Consider the following 16,135-nt stretch of genomic DNA (forward strand, 5'->3'; position numbering starts at 1 on the left):
AGCAGCTCCTTTCTCTGCAGCCTCTCTCTCCGGACGCTCAGAGCGAACTGCCCCCACACCCAGGTGTAGACAAGAAAGTAGCCAGGCCCGCCCCACTCCCTTTTTGTCTTTCTTAAGTACAGCTATTTGTCCCCTAGCAACATGCATATGGGAGAAAATTCCTTTAACAGAAAAAAAAAAAAAAACCAAAAAAAACCCCTAAGACCAAACTAAAACCCCAACAGTCTGTAATCTCTTTTCATTGATTTATGGTTTGTTTTTCCAAGGGAAGCGTTCTAGGTGGTGTCTGGTCTGGATGGGGAAGTGCTTGGGAGCAGCTGCGGCGTGGGTGGGACGTGCCCTTGGAGAAGGCTGAGGACAGCGTTTGGGAGCAGCTTTTCTTCTGGCGGCGGGAGGCGTGAGGTGGGTGCCCGTCCTCTTGGCACGGCTGGGATAAGGGCTTTTGGGAGACGGCAGCGAGCGCAGCAGCATCCCGCTCTGGGCAGCTGCTGAGGAGGTGGCTGTGCCACGGCCGGCTGCAGGCTGGGCACGTGTCCTGCCCTCCTGCTCTCCTGCCAGAGGCAGCAATGCTGGGCAGCTTTGGGCAGCGCTCTGAGCATGGCCAGCACGGCCTGGGCACCGTGGGCGGCTGGGACAAGGGGGACGGGAGCCTTCAGCTGACAGGCGCTTTCTGCTCTCTCTCCTTGCAGCCGGGCTCTGTGGATGCCAAGGCTGCTCTGGGCTCCGCCAGGGCTCTGCTGCGGCTCAGCCCCGGGACCACGAGAAGCCAAAGAAGAAACGCCGTGACCTGCAGCAGAGACGTGCTTGAGCAGCTCGGCAGTGCAGCTCAAGTTTGCAGAGCGTGCACCTGCAGGGGAAAATATGACACCCCCCAATAACAAACTTGTTCAGTAACTTCTGAAATGAAATCAGTCTGGGAAGACCCTCAATGACATTTTTCAGCTTGCTCAAGCTGAAGCTCAGCCCTTCTCTGAACAGTTCTCTCCCCCACCTGCCTTTTGCTCCACAAGTGCTCCCTCTTTCCCCCAGTGAGTTCCCAGCTCACCACAGTCCCCATTGCACTGTAGCGTTCCTTGATGCCCCTGGCCACGAGGAAGAGTGAGCCCCAGGTTTAGGGACTCATGTTGTCACTGGCTGAAGAACAGCAATGTCTCAGAGGTCTGGTGAGATTTGGGTGTCATTCAGAGCTGCTCTCCAGGCCTCAGCTCTGCTCACTGCTGGCTTCCCACTCCCTTTTCCTCGTTCTTCACAGAGCAGGATGAGCTCTGTGAATGCCCTTGACCCTCACCACTCTTCCCAGCCCAGCCACCCAGCCCAGTGAGGCTTAAGCTGGAGCTTCTTTGTCTCCTCTGGCACCCCAGTGCAGTCCCCTCTGCGGGGAGCATCAGCCCCAGAGCGCAGCACACAGCAGTGCAGGCTGCACCCAGAGCAGCTCCCTGCAGCCATGGCCTGGCTCTTTGTGGCAACCAAATGCTCCCTGTGTGCAGCTGTCCCTGGAGGATGGTCCCAGGGCAGAGCCCAGCCGGGCTCCCACTGCATCCCCTGGAGCCTGGGGCAGACAGCGCTCGCAGAGCTGAGGTTCATGGTGAGCACCCAGAGCTGTGGCTCGCACTCGGTGTTTGCAAGCGTTGTGATCTCATCTCCTGTGACCTGTGGGGAAAACGAGCTGTGCAGCCAGGCCAGCGCTGCCCCTCTGGGCATGGACGAGGCTGAAGGCCTTTCCTGTTGCCGAGGAGGCGGCATTAAGCCTTAGCGGGGCCTGGCAGCTGTGGAGCCGGATCTCGCCCACTGTCCGGGACTCGCTGCCCACCAACCGCCCCCACCCGCCGCGCTCCGTTCTGCAGGGACAGAAGGCTCTGGCTGTGCGAGGGTTTCCATCACGTCTCTGTACCCGTGGCTCTGGAACGCACACGGAGAGGGAAAGTGTCAGTCACGGTGCTGGCACACTCCTTCCTTTCCATACAGGACACGTCCCTGCGCACCCTGTGTGCGGATCTATTCAAAGGAGAGGCGTGGATAGAGATTTCCCACAGAGCGCATCCGCGTAACTCGCCGTGTTCATCGGGAGGGGCTGCTGCTTCTTTGGGAATACGGCACAACGGAGACACGAGACTTGGAAAAATCCCAGCTCTCTGTGGATTTGTGCAGAAGGGGGAGCAGCAGAAACACTTTGTGTCTGCTTGTGGGGACACAAGGTCCAAGGAGCGGGGCTGGCAGAGGGTGACCTGGGCTGCTGGCAGCTCAAGTCCTGTGTGTTGCGTCTGCCTGAGGGAAAGTTCACGGGCCTTCCAGGGCTGTGCTTTGCATTGGTAGCTGGACAGGTGCTGATAACAGAGCGGTGTTCTGGCTGCTGCCCAGCAGCGCTGTCCCTCTGCCATTCCTTCCCCCATCATCAGAGGGGATGGGAGTGGGCAGGATCCTGGCAGGGGACACAGCCAGGGCAGCTGACCCAAATCAGCCAAGGGGATGTTCCAACCATATGACTCCAGGTTGGATGTATAAAGCAAAGGGAGAGAGGAGGAAGGGCACCTTTTCCCCCAGAAGCTGAAGTTTCCCTGAGTGTTCCAGTTCCAAACTGTTGACCCTTTTTGGAGGCATAAGGTTCTCTCCCCGTAGTCTTCCAGTCACCCTCGAGTTGTAGAATTTTAGAGCAGTCAAATTAATCAAGTTCTCATTTTCTAGATCTTGCTGTGTCATTTTCTTGATATCCATGCGAGAGGGGACACAGTGATGGATGGGTTTGCATGGGAGCTGCAGAGCCCCGGAATGGAGAGCCTGAGTGTCCCAGCAGGATTTGCAGGAGTGTGGAGGGCAGCTGGAAAGAAGATCGTGGGCAATATTCTCCTGCCTCCATCTTCCAAGGAAGCTTTGATTCGATCCCTGTCTGCACTGTGCCACGGGGCCTCCAGAGGCCCAGGGAGGTGTCTGGGTGGCCCCAGAAGGCGCTTGCAGGACCCTGGGGCACCAGGGAAGGGGCAGGAGCATCCCTGTGGTGCTGGGAGAGACACCCAGAGGGGGCCACCCCTGGGGCCCGGGCAAGAGCTGCATTCAGGCAGCCAAATTCATGCAGCGTCTGCCCGGGCGCTGCCAAGGACCAGTCCAGTGAGCTCCAGTCCTGTTTCACCTCTTTGTATTTCTTTGTATTTATTTCTTTGTATTTATCCTTATTATTATTATCTTTGTTGACCCTCAAAATGCCATTAGAAATCATTTTCCCTCCAAATAAATACTGACTTATTTTAGTGTGCTGCTTTGGACAAATTTGGAGGAAAATATCCTCTGACAGAGGCAGGTTACAACCAGCCCTCTCCCACCAGGTCTGGGAAAAAATATTTTCCTCTGAGGAAAGTGAAAGAGAAAAAGAACCTATTTATTTAACAAACAGACAGGAAAAGGATAATAATGCTGAATACTAAAACCTCTCGCTGTGGAGAGAAACCTGGGAAGATTTCAGAGTCCTTCTGTAGGTGTGCTCTCTCTCCTCCTCCTTGGAGCTGGGTTGGTGTCCTCCAGGGCCTCGGTGGAAAATTCTCCCGGTGTGTTCTGATGTTGAAAGAGTCCAGAAGAGAAGAAGGGAAAAAGCCCAAGTCCCAGGAAAACAAACTTCAACTCTCCGTCTCCCTCCGGAGAAAAGGAGCCGAAAGCGCGCTGCAAAGCAAGCAGGGCGCTCCCTCCGCTCTTCTCGCTGCCGCAGCAGAACGCAGAGGAGTGTGTGTCGGTGTCCTTGAACAACCGCTTTGAAAAGTTCGCTCGGGTTTTCCTCTCTCCCCCGTCGGGCTCAGTTTAAAGGCACAGAAAGGCACAGGATTGATTTCTGGGCAGAGAGCAGCCATAGGGGATACACATCATAAAGTCACCCCCAGACAGGAATGTACGGAGCTGGAGAGCTCTACAGTCCTGTGTCTTTAGTTACAAGGGTATGGAAGTGTCGATGGGTCCTTTGGTAATCGCACAGTTCTGGATTGGTTCCCACCGTGTGGAGCCATTTTTATACAGAAGTCAGTGTATTCACACAGCACAGATTGTTGTGTTTTCCTGTGTATCAATTTCTGTGTAAACCTGCATCCCATTGTACAGTTTTATCGATGTATGAATTTCTGTGTAAAGCTGCGTGGCCTTGTAGAGTTTGGTTCAGGCTCTGTGGGTGTTGAGAGAGTGCGATGGATGTTTGGCTTTCTCTCCAGACGTGTATCTGTACAGGCACCACCGTGTGACCCATCAGACATTTAACTGTGTGAACCGAAAGGGATCTTTGTATCTTTCCATATGGACAGCAGAGATGGAACAATCTGCAGGAAGCTCGTAACAGAATGTTGGGGTTTTAGGCGTTCTCCTTGGGGTTTTTTTTCTGTTAAAGGAGTTTTCCCCATAGATGTTGCCACGGGGACAAATTACTGGATGCTTAAGAAAAACAAAAGACCTGGCAATAGGTGTGGGGTGCATCTTGCTACTCTTTTTTTCACCTGGGTGTGTGGGCAGTCAGTCCCCAATGTTTTGGATGACGGAGAGAGAGGCTGCTCCTTCAGCTGCCTTCCTTTTACCGGAGAGACCCCGGGATTCCCAAGCCTGCCTTCCCTGCCCCGCTGGGAGCCAGGCTGCGGCCGCCCTGCCCCTGCCATTGCTTCGAGCCTTCGCTACTCTCTAGCCCCGCTCGCCCTGCCTGCCCAGACCTCCGCAGGTTCCCACCACAGCTCCAGAATTTTGATACATCTTGTCTGCCACCCGGGATTTGTGCTCATCCCTGCCACTCCAGCCTGCTGTTCCCGAGAGTCCAGCTGGACACCGGGATCGGCTGCCCAGGGGTTTGTGAAGCTCCTTTGTTCCATCCCTTCCCGGGATCCCAGGCCACCGGTGCCGCGTGCTCCCCGAGCTCGCTCCGGAGCGCCCCCTGCAGCCGCGGGGGAACCATCGCACCTGCCCTGCTCACCGGGAGCCGCCAGCGCCCCTGCCGGCTGCGAGCGGAACTGCACCCGAGGGGAAAGGGCCTGACAGCCGAGAAGGCTGGCACTGGGTTTGGGATTGTTTGCTGTTACTGCCAGAGTTACTGCTGTTTGTTTGACTGGTTATACACATAAAGATATATATTAGTAAAGAACAGTTATTCCTATTTCCCATATCTTTGCCTGAAAGCTCCTTAATTTCCAAATTATAATAATTCAGAGGGAAGGGGGTTGCAATTTTTTTTCTTCCATTTCAGGAGAGACTCCTGCCTTCCTTGGCAGACACCTGTCTTTCAAACCAAGACACTGGGAGCAACTGGGACCACAGTGGGGGCAAGTACAATCATACAGGGAGTGACTGGGTTCATACTGGAAGTGCCTGGAGCCACACTGGACTCTTACTGAGAGTGAAATGAACCATACTGGGTGTGACTGGGAGCCACTGGGACCATGCTGCAGGCAACTGGGATCTTATTGGGAGCAACTGGGACCATACTGAAAACACAGTGGGAGTGACTCTAAGCGACTGGGATGATGCTGGGAGTGATCATGCCGGGATCATACTGGGGGTGACTGGGAACCACCGCTGAGGCGGCGGCGGCGGAGCTCGGAGGTGGCCCCAGCGCAGGTGGGAGCCGCGCTTGGTTCTGGCGGGGCTCGGGGCTGGCTGCGGGCGGAGGGGGCGGCAGGGGGCTGTGGCGGGTTCGTTGTGCCGTGTGGGCGCCGTGTTGGCCCTGGCGTGAGGGCGCTGCGGGAGCGGCTGCCCGTGGTCTCCTTCCCGCTGCTGCCTCGGCAGGAGCCGGTGCCAGAGCAGTGCTGGCTCGTCCTGGTTGCTGTGCCAGGACTGTTTCTTGGAAGGTTCAGACTTCCCAATCCACCCTCCAATATGCACACACCCGTTTTGTTTGTTTTAGTAAAACAAAACAATATTAATAACTCCATTGAGTCTTTGTTCTTCTTCTCTAAGTTCAGGAATTTAACACAGCCTTGGCTGAGCAGCAGTTCATGGCAATCAGTACCATTTTCTGGAAGTGACAGTTTCTTTCATTCCTTCCTACCTACAGCTCCCTGGCCCTATCTAACGCAGATTCACGGGCTTTGTTTGTTTAAGTCACATTCACCTTATTCCTTTCCCCCCTCTCACTGCCGGAGCCCCTCCCCTGCTTGCGCTCACAGGTGCCACTGAATGCGTGTCCCGGGATCGCATCTCCCTGCCTGCAGCCTCCAGCGCCCGCCCTGTCCCGGGCTGGGTCTGGGCTGGCGGCAGCGAGCCCGACAGAAACCAACGCCCGCGGGGCCACCTGCGCCGGGGCTCAGAGCCGTGCAAGGGACGCTTTGGTTTGCAGGGGCGGAAGGGCCTGGGCTCCTCCCCTGCCCCGTTTGACTTGGTTTAGGATTCAATGTTTTGGCTGATGTGAGAGGGGAAAAAGGCGTGGTTTTTCTCAGCACTGGGCAGGTTTTTGTCCCTCGCATTTGGGCCTTCCCCGGGCCCCCTCTGGCCTCTTGCAGAACCAGTGGCATTTCCCACCCCACGCGGTTTGTAAACAAGAGTCAGCTGCAGTCGAGAAGGCTCCAGGCGCCTCCTTCCAGGCTGACTCTGCCGATGCTGAGGCTGTTCTGGGCTCTGCCAGGGCTCTGTTGGGGCTCAGCTCTGGGCAAGGCTGGGCCCGCTCTCCCCTCGCATTGCTCCGGGCAGCTGAGTCACGGGGGGACAAGGAAGGGACATGTCAAGGGATTTGAGGTTTAACAGTTTTTATTCAAAAAACTGCCATAACTACCAGGCTGTCCTAACCACCATAACTAACTAGCAGCGCTAACTACCATAACTATCCACTTGTTCTAACTACTGTAACAAAAAGCTGTCCCCAGGTGCTTCAGGTCCTCCGCTGCTCCCTCAGTTGCTTTGCTGTGGTGATCAGAGGGCTCAGGCTGGAGAGAGGCTTGGCTGATGATACAAATGGGTGCTGCCCAAAGGATGAAAAAGAAAGAAATGAACTGTTACTTTCCCAAGTCAAGTTCCTCACAGGCTCTGTTGCACCAGGACAAAGGGGAATGGTTTGAAACTCAGGAGAGGGAAGCAGGCTCAGATTAGATGTGAGGCAGAATTTTTTTATCAGAAGAGTGGGGAAACACTGGCAGAGGGTGCCCAGAGATGTGGGAGGTGCCTCCTCCCTGGAAACATCCAGGCTCAGGTCAGGCAGGGCTCTGAGCCACCTGATCTGCTTGAAGATGTCCCTGCTCCTTGCGGGGCACCTGCAAAGGACCCTGCCAAGCCAAACCAGGCGAGGATTCTGCTGGCTTTGCATGTGCAAAGCAGCGAGACCGGACACTATTGGAGGGGGGCCCCACGAGAAAACCCCTCCCTCGCGCTGCTCTTTCCCCTGCAGCCGCTTCGCATCCACCTGCAGCAGCTCCTGGGCAGACCAGCGCCGCTCCTCGTCCGGCTCCAGGCTGCACTCCAGGAAGTCCCGCAGCAGAGCCGACAGGCGCCTGGGCTCCTGCAGCTGTGGGGTCCCGTTCTGCCGGATCAGACAGCGAGCCTGCGCGAAAAGCAAACACTTCTGAAAAAGCTCTGCCAGCTTCCTTCACACCCACGAGTGCTCACAGCGACCCCAGTTTCTCAGCCCCAGTCTCTGGGGACAGTTTCCTCCCTGGCAGAGATGCTGCTCAGAGCTCATTTTTCTATGCCAACCAAAAAAGCCAAACACTGCTGCAGCCACAGCCATTCCTACATCCAGATGATCTTGCCTTGAGAGCCAATGTCATTGGCTGACTCTGTTAGTTGGAACCTCCATCAGAAATAGCCCATTTTGCTTCTCCAAATACGGACACCAGCTTTACAGGCCATTTGCAAGAGTCTGCTTGTGTTATTTCCAAGGATTCTTACATCAAAGGCATCCCTGCAGTGCCACTGACACTCAAGTAAATGCATTCATGATGTTCCATCCCAGAAACTGCCAGGCAAGAAACCTGAGGTTTGGGTTGCTGAAAGCTCAGGCTTGGTGACATGGAGAAAGTAGCTTGGGCTAGGAAAGAAATATGTTAGACTATGGGGATGTTAAACAATCATCTTCATGTTTTAGACAAGTCTCCCAGTGAGAAGAGTCAGGGGGAGTTCATCTCACAGAACCTCTTTCAGAAACTCCTTCAGAAAACTTGTTGGGTTTGGGTGTGGGTTTTGGGGTTGGTCTGGGGTTTTCTGCAAGAGAAGATTAGAGCTGATGCTCTGGCTTCATGTTTTCAGGTCATCCTCACAGACAGAAGAGCTGCAACACCTTAAAACCTACAGCAAATTCTGGAGACTGCAGAATATTGGTCTGTGCTCAGGCTCCAATCCTCTGGGAATTCCCTTCCCGAAGGGCAGAGCCCTCCGGCTGCTCCTCCCAGGGCGGGGTCCCTCTGTGCTCACAGGCCTCTGCAAACTCTGGGAAATTTGCCTCTTACCATGGCCGCCGTGTGCTCGAAGTAAGGAGGTTCTCCTTCCACCATCTCGATGGTCACAATGCCCAAGGACCAGATGTCCACCTTGGGGCCATAAGGAGAACTGGTCACAACCTCTGGGGCCATCCAGTGAGCAGTGCCCACCATGGAGCTGCGCTGCTCCTGCTCAGGGCTCAGCTGAGCGCAGAGGCCAAAATCAGCTGAGGACAGAAACAAACACTGTCAAAGGCAGCTGGAATGAGGAAACCAAGCACAAAGATTGCCCACTCTCAGTCTGAGAATGCAGTGCTGAATCCAGCTGGAGAAGTCCTCCGGGCTGTAGCCAAGGCAAGATGGAAGTGGACCCTTAAAGGAACCCTCAGCTTTCATGCAGTGGCTTTTAGTGATTCCCTTGAAGCTTCAGATTCCAACTCCCGCCCCTCTGCAAGGGCCATACCCAGAGCAAAGCCACTGCTGACACCCTGCTCCTCTCCTGAGCTCTCTGCATGGGGCAGCCGCTCTCAGCTGCCAGCAGGGGCCGGGCACCGCCACCAGCAGCACTTGTGGGGCTCTGGCCGTCACTGGGAAGCAGCCCCACACCCGCAGCCCGGGAGCGCCGTGCCTGACCACGAACACCCACCCAGCTTGACAGAGCCGTCCGTTGCCAGAAGGATGTTGGAGCTCTTCAGATCTCTGTGGATCACCCGGTTCGAGTGGAGGAAATCCAGGCCCTGCAGACACTGAGAGAGAACAAGAAACACGAGGGTGGAGATTGATGGCTGGAATACACAATCACACAAGAAAGGACAGTTTAGAATTCTGCCAGCAGCAGCTTTGCTGTGACAGGCCAGGAGTGCAGTGCAAACAAGCTCCAGGCAAATGGTTCAAGGCAAAGCTGAGAACAGCAAATCAAATCAAAAAAGACAGAGAGTCCCACAACAGCAGGAAAGAGCAGAGTGGAAGTGCAGTGACACTGGCACGCCGTTCACTTCAGAGGCTCTTTCTTCTCTAGCTCATAAAAACAACACAGAAACAAAGCTCTGAGCATGGAGCCACTCCTGTTCTCAGGCCCTGCTTGGAAGGAGCATTGTGTCCAAGCCATGGGAAGCACGAGCAGGATCCCTCACCTCCCGACTGACAGCTGCCATCTCTCCTTCAGCCATGCGTGTCTGTCTGACAACGTCCTGCAAAGTTCCTCCATCCATGTATTCCATCACCAGCCAGAGATCTTCATCAACAAGGAAGCTGGAAGAGGCAAACAATGGCATGGAGATGAACGTGCACTGCTCAATTCCCCGATGGAAAAGCCTCGAGTGGAGTTTTGTTTCCAGGTCACTTGTAAATGAGGACAGAATCCGATGCAGAGACATTCCTGCCAGGCTGCACAGTCCTTGGGATCTGCACAGTCTAAAGGAGAAGGAGACGCCTGTGGGAAAGGAGAGGCCTTAGATGGCAAGCAAGTGAAAAATGCAGTTTAGCAACAGCCCAGATCAATGTGGAACCACAACACTTGCCCCCAGCTGGTTCAGCATCTGAACTCAGCAGTTCCACCGTTCCCTCCAGAACAAGGCAACACAACTTCCAGAGTTATCCAGGGCAGGAGGCCGTGCGGCACTTAGGACAAAAGTGGTCAAGTGTTTGGAAAACCTTGCAGAAAGTCCCTTCAGAAACAGGCAAGGCCATTGCAAAATGGGCACCTGAGGCGTTTCTGGAAACAAGAACCTGGTCTTCCTGGCATCTGCAGCAATGGAAAAGAGTTGGGAAGGAGAAGCCAAGGGAAATAATTTCTGACAGGGTTTATCAGCTCTTGTTGTAAGACCCAGGAAATGGGGTCAGCTTGAAGTGAAAACCAAACCAAAGCAACAAAAGCACACGGAGGGAGTGAACTGACAGGCTGTTGTTTTGGGAAGCTACGGCCGGGTGAGGCTTTTTCAAAACAGGCTACAGACTGCGGATGCCAGGAGAGATTAAGGCAGGGCCCGTGCACGGGATAAGAGCTGAAGCACTCACCTGTCCAAAGAGCTGACAATGTTGGGGTTCTTCTTGTCCTTCAGGACCAGGATCTCATTCACAGCTCGTTCCCCATTCTGCCCTCTGAGACTCATTTTCTTTATGGCCACCTGAAAGGACATTTGGGCCCTTGAACTGGAGGAGTCTGGGGCAGGAGGCCGCAGCAAACACAGAGCGAGTCTTTGTGGAGCGACGGAGCCGGGCTGTGCCAAACTGCCTTGGGATGGGACACCCGGGCTCAGCAAGTGACATTCCCACAGCCCATTTCTCTGCTTGCTGCGGGGCTGCTTACAGGACACAGGACCAGAGACATTTGGCCTTGGAAGCTCTGCAGAAATGGTCCCTCAGCTCTCAGCCTCAAAGCTCTCACAACATTCTCTGTACCTGCAGTCTTCTCAAACGGCCTTAGTTTACCACCACTCTCATTATCATTCAAACACATTTTGCAAGCAGCAAGTAATTCTGGTTCTGCGACAACAGAGCAAAACAGCCGGGAACCCTTTAGCAATCCTGTGGGATTTGGTCATGATTTCAAATGCAACTGCTCTCTTTGGGATTGCACAACAGAGCAAACACGCACAAACGTTGCTCAGATGATCCCTGTCATGGGCTGTCACTCACACCAGACCCAAACACAGCTGCAGGGTTTAGGGGAGAGCTTTGCTCTGCACATCCATCTTCTCATTCCTCTCCCTCTCTCTGGGAACAGCTGCAGTAGGACTAAAACCCCAAACTGATGCCAAGCAGGATCGCTCCTTAATTAGGTCTTGAGGTATCCTTTGAAGATGAAGCACAGGATGGAAAAACTGCTAAACGGTGTTCCTGTCCGAGGCTGGGATGAAGATAAATTAGGCCTCAGCCTCCACCAGCTGATGCACTGATGTTTTCAGATATGAAGACCAAGCCAGCGTGTCCTGCTCTGACAGACACCGCTGCCCTCCTTGCATTCCTTTGGGCACTTCAGAAGGCTCAAGTCTGTCCCAGCCGTGCTCTGCAGGCTGACACTGCTGTGCCTTCAGAGGAACAGCCTGTGCAGGAAAGCTCTGCTGGCCCCCCAAAGCTGCAGCCACAGCTCCCAGCAGAGGGGAAAGCCCTCGAGAGCTGCCCGACACGCTGGGCGTGGTGACACTGACCTCTCCTCCAGTGGCCCTGTCGAGTCCTTTATAAACGGTTCCGAAAGCCCTGGAGACAGAACAGCAGAGAAGAAAGAAGCAGCGCTTTAGGCCCTGGGAGTGAAAGCCAGCCCAGACAGGAGATCTCTGCTGCCTGCAGCCTTTACAAAACACCTGGGTGCATCGACCCTTCAAACAGCAGCGCAGCAGCCACCAGCCCTGTGCCACGCAAGGTGTGCGAGAGGAAACTGAGGCCCAACACGAAGGAAAAGGGCTGGAGCAAATCCCAAATGTCCACGCTGAATTACTTTAGTCCAAAACCTAGGGTGGGAGCGGGTGTCTAAAGAACTGGAAAAGAATGTATTTCATCCTTTTCCATCTCCTGCCTATGAGCTGCAGGATCCACAAGGGCCCTGCCATCAGGCGGCTGATGCATTTTCCCCTCGAGTGCAGCAGCTCTGTGCCTGTTACTGAATGTACGGGGTTTACTACCTGTGCTGAAAAGAGCGCTTATTAGTTCATCTCTGGTTTCTGTTTCTAAACCGTTATGTAGATAATCCTGACCGGTGGATATTTTTGGAAACAAAATACTTGAAAGGAATCTTCTTGGAACTGTTTTCTGACAGTCACCAGATGGTGAGCTGCTCTTTCAGGCAATCAAATTCCAGGGACAGAAGATCTTCCAGGTCCTGCTCCTTGCTGCAGGCAGGACACTGCCAGCCTCAGGGGCTTTTGACGGTGCCTTCTGACCACAGTTACCAATTCTGATCAGCACTGAGAGACAGCAGCATCGTGCCCCAGCGTCTGAAGCTGTTTGCAGCTTGCCTGGCTTCTCACTTGATCTTGCACCAGCAAATACCTGGCCCCTGCTTGTGCAGAAGTAACTGCCGTGCACTTACCCTTGGCCGATCTGCTCCAGTTCCAGGTATTTCTCGGCAGGCTCCCCCACGCTCACGGTGCTCCCTGAAAGAAACCACATGGAAGACGCTCCCTCCCACACGGAGACCCCGCCTTGCAGCAGGGCCAAAATGCAGCCCCACTCCCTGGGGCCGGAAGCCCCTTGGTCTCAGCTGGGCAAGGACAATAAATGACTCTGTGACATTCAGCTGCAGAGCAAGCCTGGGTGCAGCTGATGCTGAGACACACACGCAGCACCCTGCTCTGGCACACAGCAGCAGAGCGGACGTACTCAGCTGCATCAGGCACCACTCCTCTCTGCCCTCTGGCTGCAGGGCTGTGCTGCTGTCAGAATGTTCAGCCCAGGATCCCGCAGCACAGGGAGCTTCAGTGTCCTCTTCCCAAGCAGAGGGAGGTTCCCCATCCTCTTCCCAAAATGCAACGGGTTCCTGGTCTTCTTTCCAAGCCACAGGATGTTTGCCATCCTCTTCCCATGCCGGGAGAATTGCAGCCTCCTCTTCCCAAATCACAGGATGTCCTCTGTCCTCGTCCCATGCTGGGAGATGTCCGTCGTCCTTGTCCCATGCTGCTGGAGCCTCGCTGTCCTCGTCCCACACCGGGTGATGTCCACCATCCTCGCCCCACACCACAGGAGCCTCACTGTTGTATTCCCAACCCGTGGGATGTTTGCCCTCATCTCCCGGGACAGAGGGAGGTTCACCATCATCCCCCAGAATGGGGGGAAGTTCACTGCTGTCTTCCTCCTCTTTGGCCTCCTCTTTGGAAGCAGAGGGAGCCAGAGGAGGAGCTGATGCTGCTTTTGTGCCCTGTGGACAGATGGTAGCGTGAGGGACGGGAAGTTCTATCTCAGTTATCGCCTTATTTATCCTCAGCTACACATCCAGCTGCACTAAGCAGAAATGGGATTCGGAGCTGTTCAGACTAGGAATGGGCTAAAGTCGACATTGCCACTTATTGCTGGGCATTCCATATTCCACCGTGGCTAAAGCCAGCAAGCAATCTTCTGCCTGCAAAACCAGACCTGCAGCTCTTCAAAAGCTCTTCAGCAGAGAAGGAGAAAAGTGCCAGGGATCCCATTGCTGCTGCTGCTGCTGCTGCTGCAAAGACACTGGCAGGAACTTTCCTTCAGCCTCCCAGGCTGGCGCTCGACTGCCACACGCCAAGCTCACAACTCTCTGCACAGTTCCGACCACCAAAGGTTCCTTTCCCACTCACCGAAGGAGGAGCTGCTCGGGATCCACGCGTGAGGTGCCCTGCAACGGGACAGGGAACACGAACCAGATGCTGTTAGGAAAAACCTGCCCGTGGTGGGAACTCCCACGGAGCAAGGCAACCCCGAGAGAGCATTTTGCTTCCACAACATCCCTCCAGGAGCCACAGTCCCTTCGCACAGCAAGCAAGAGAACAGCACAGAATCCTGGGCTGTGTCAGCTCTTGGCTGGAGCAGCCACCGGAGGGAGTTGCAGGCTCCGCTGGCACAGACTCTGCGCTTGAGGAAACAGAACCCCCCCGGCTCCATTGCAAATGCTGTGCACGCCCCGCTGGCTGCAGACACCCCCTTTTTCAGCTGCAGCTGCTGGCAGGAGCTCTCCCAAACCAACGGTGTCTTAATGGCAATTTGGTTACAAAGGCAGCTCAGTTCCAGTGGGAGAACAGAAAGCACCCAGCAAGCCCGAAGGCACCGATGCTGCACCCAGGGAAAACCTCGACTTACGTGCCAAGTGGGCTAAAAAATAGCCCGAATAAGCCACAGAGTACAGAGTGCAAACTGCAGCAACCGCTTGCTGGATCATTTTGGTCGTGCTGCACACGTCGCAGACTGTACCCCTGCAAGCACAGAAGGACACCCGTCAGGGGCTGGGCTGGCTGCTGAGAATGCCTCGGGCAGGAGGATCCTCCGGCAAGCAGCGGGCGCCCAGAGCCGCTCTGGACACTGAGGGCTCCGTGCCCCACAGCAACGGGAACACGGCGAGGACGCGGCAGCGTTCCCGTGACATCACAGCAGCAGCTCACGCAAGGACCGCCTGGAAGGTTCTCCTCTGTCACAAAGGAGCACAAAGGATCCTCCCGGGGCACAGCCTGTTGCTCAAAGGATCCAAGAGGAACCCAGAAAATGCAGCACACAAGGACAGCCCATAGCCAAGCCTGAACACTGAGGAGGAACGAGGACAAGACCAAAACAAAGGAATCACGACCTTTAGTCACTGATGCTGCTGACTAAAACCAGCAAGGATAGTTCCGTCTGGGATCTCTGTTCTAGTTCTAAAAACAAGCAAAGTTCTCCACTCTAAATGTACAGAAAGCAGGGACTGGGGAGGAGGCGGGATAAGGAAGGAGGAGAACAGCAGGAGGTGGAGGAGAGAGGAAAAGGAGGAGAAGGAGGGGGAGGAGCAGGAACAGGAATAGAAGGAGAAGCAGGAGGTTCCAGTGCCCGCTGTGTCCGCAGCACTCCCGGCCCCGGGAGCGTCCCCCCACGGCATCCTGCAGGTGGCTGGGGAGGGGGAGCTCGTCCCAAATCTATTAGGGGGTCCCTGAGAGGGTTTTTTTATTGGGGAGTGTTTGGAGCTGGCAGATTCCAGAACCGAGCCCCAAATATCTTTTAGTGTCCTGGGAGGATTTTTTTCTGTGTGTATGTTTGGATCTTTCAGGACGCTAAAGCTGAGCCCCTTGGGGGGAATCATCTCCCCTTACATCAGCCAATACACACAGAGGAGAGGCCCTTCCGCTGCCCTGAGTGTGGGAAGGGTTTCAACCACAGCTCAACACCAACGGAGGCACCGCTAAGGGAAGCCCTGCGAGTGCCCCAAGTGCGGGAAGAGCTTCGTGCGCTGCTCCAGCTCCATCCCCCGTGGGAGGATCGGCGTTGGATGATCCCCAGTGACCCCCGTGGGGCAGAGCCCTGGTGACCCCCGTTCCGGGTGATTCCCACTGGGTGGGGGGAAGGTGTTGGAGAGATTTCTTTGCCTTCTCCTTGTGCTGCTGTGATGTGGTTGGTAATAAATTCCCTCCCTGGGCCCAGGCTGGCTCTGTTGTGCCCGTGCCGGTGCTCGGGGCGGGATCTCTCCCGGTCCTTCTCTCAGCTGCTGGGCTTTTCCTTGTATTTCCTGTCCCTGTGCAGTAGCAGAGGGCAGGGACAGAGCGGTTTTGGTGTCTCCCGGCATCCAGGCAGGGCCAGCCCAGCCCCGGGGGTTGTGAGGGGCTTGTGGGGGTCCCCCGTTTGCGGGACATCCGCTTGGTTTGGGCTGTTCTTCCCAAGGCGGGGAAAAACGACTTTGGGAGTTTTCTGCCACAAATCTCTCCCCTCGTGCACTCAGCCAAAGGGGTTTGGGGCGGTTTTCCCTTTCTCGGGGAAATCAAAGCCATGCACTGATGCTCCGAATTAGGGGCGGGAGTAGCGAGGCTGCAGGGCTTCCCAAGGAGCCGGTGCCACCCCACACGCAGGGCTGGGCAGGTCGGGCCGGGAGCAGCGGAGAGCTTTGTTTCTCTTCTCAGCTGAACGGCGGCTCGGGCCGGGCCCGTTCCAGGGCTGTTCCTCAGCTGCGGCTTTCCCCTCACGCAGCCCGGGGGGCGCTGGGAGCGCGGGGCGGGGCTGGGCCGTGTGCAGAGCCCGCCCCTCGCTCCGATTGGGCGCTGCTGCCGTCAGTCGTGGTTCTAGCGCGCTGATTGGTCGGAGCGGGGAGCAGCCCGGGCCCGGAGCCGCCGGCAGGGCGGCCGTGGCGGAGCAGAGGCGCCATT

General features: G+C 55.6%; 1 protein-coding gene across 1 annotated transcript; it reads right to left on the reverse strand.

Moving 5' to 3' along the window:
• Window positions 1-6,814: 6,814 nt before the first annotated feature.
• LOC309583826 (serine/threonine-protein kinase PAK 3-like) lies at window positions 6,815-16,134 on the reverse strand (the record flags this gene model as incomplete). Its single annotated transcript, XM_082299653.1, has 10 exons — window positions 6,815-6,904; window positions 7,343-7,480; window positions 8,385-8,581; window positions 9,001-9,100; window positions 9,488-9,605; window positions 10,371-10,480; window positions 12,382-12,525; window positions 12,910-13,157; window positions 14,115-14,227; window positions 15,956-16,134. 10 exons carry the CDS (start codon window positions 16,132-16,134, stop codon window positions 6,815-6,817), a joined length of 1,437 nt encoding a protein of 478 aa, XP_082155779.1.
• Window position 16,135: the final 1 nt, after the last annotated feature.

Source organism: Coloeus monedula (assembly GCF_965178545.1).
Source record: "Coloeus monedula genome assembly, chromosome: 33".
NCBI lineage: Eukaryota > Metazoa > Chordata > Aves > Passeriformes > Corvidae > Coloeus > Coloeus monedula.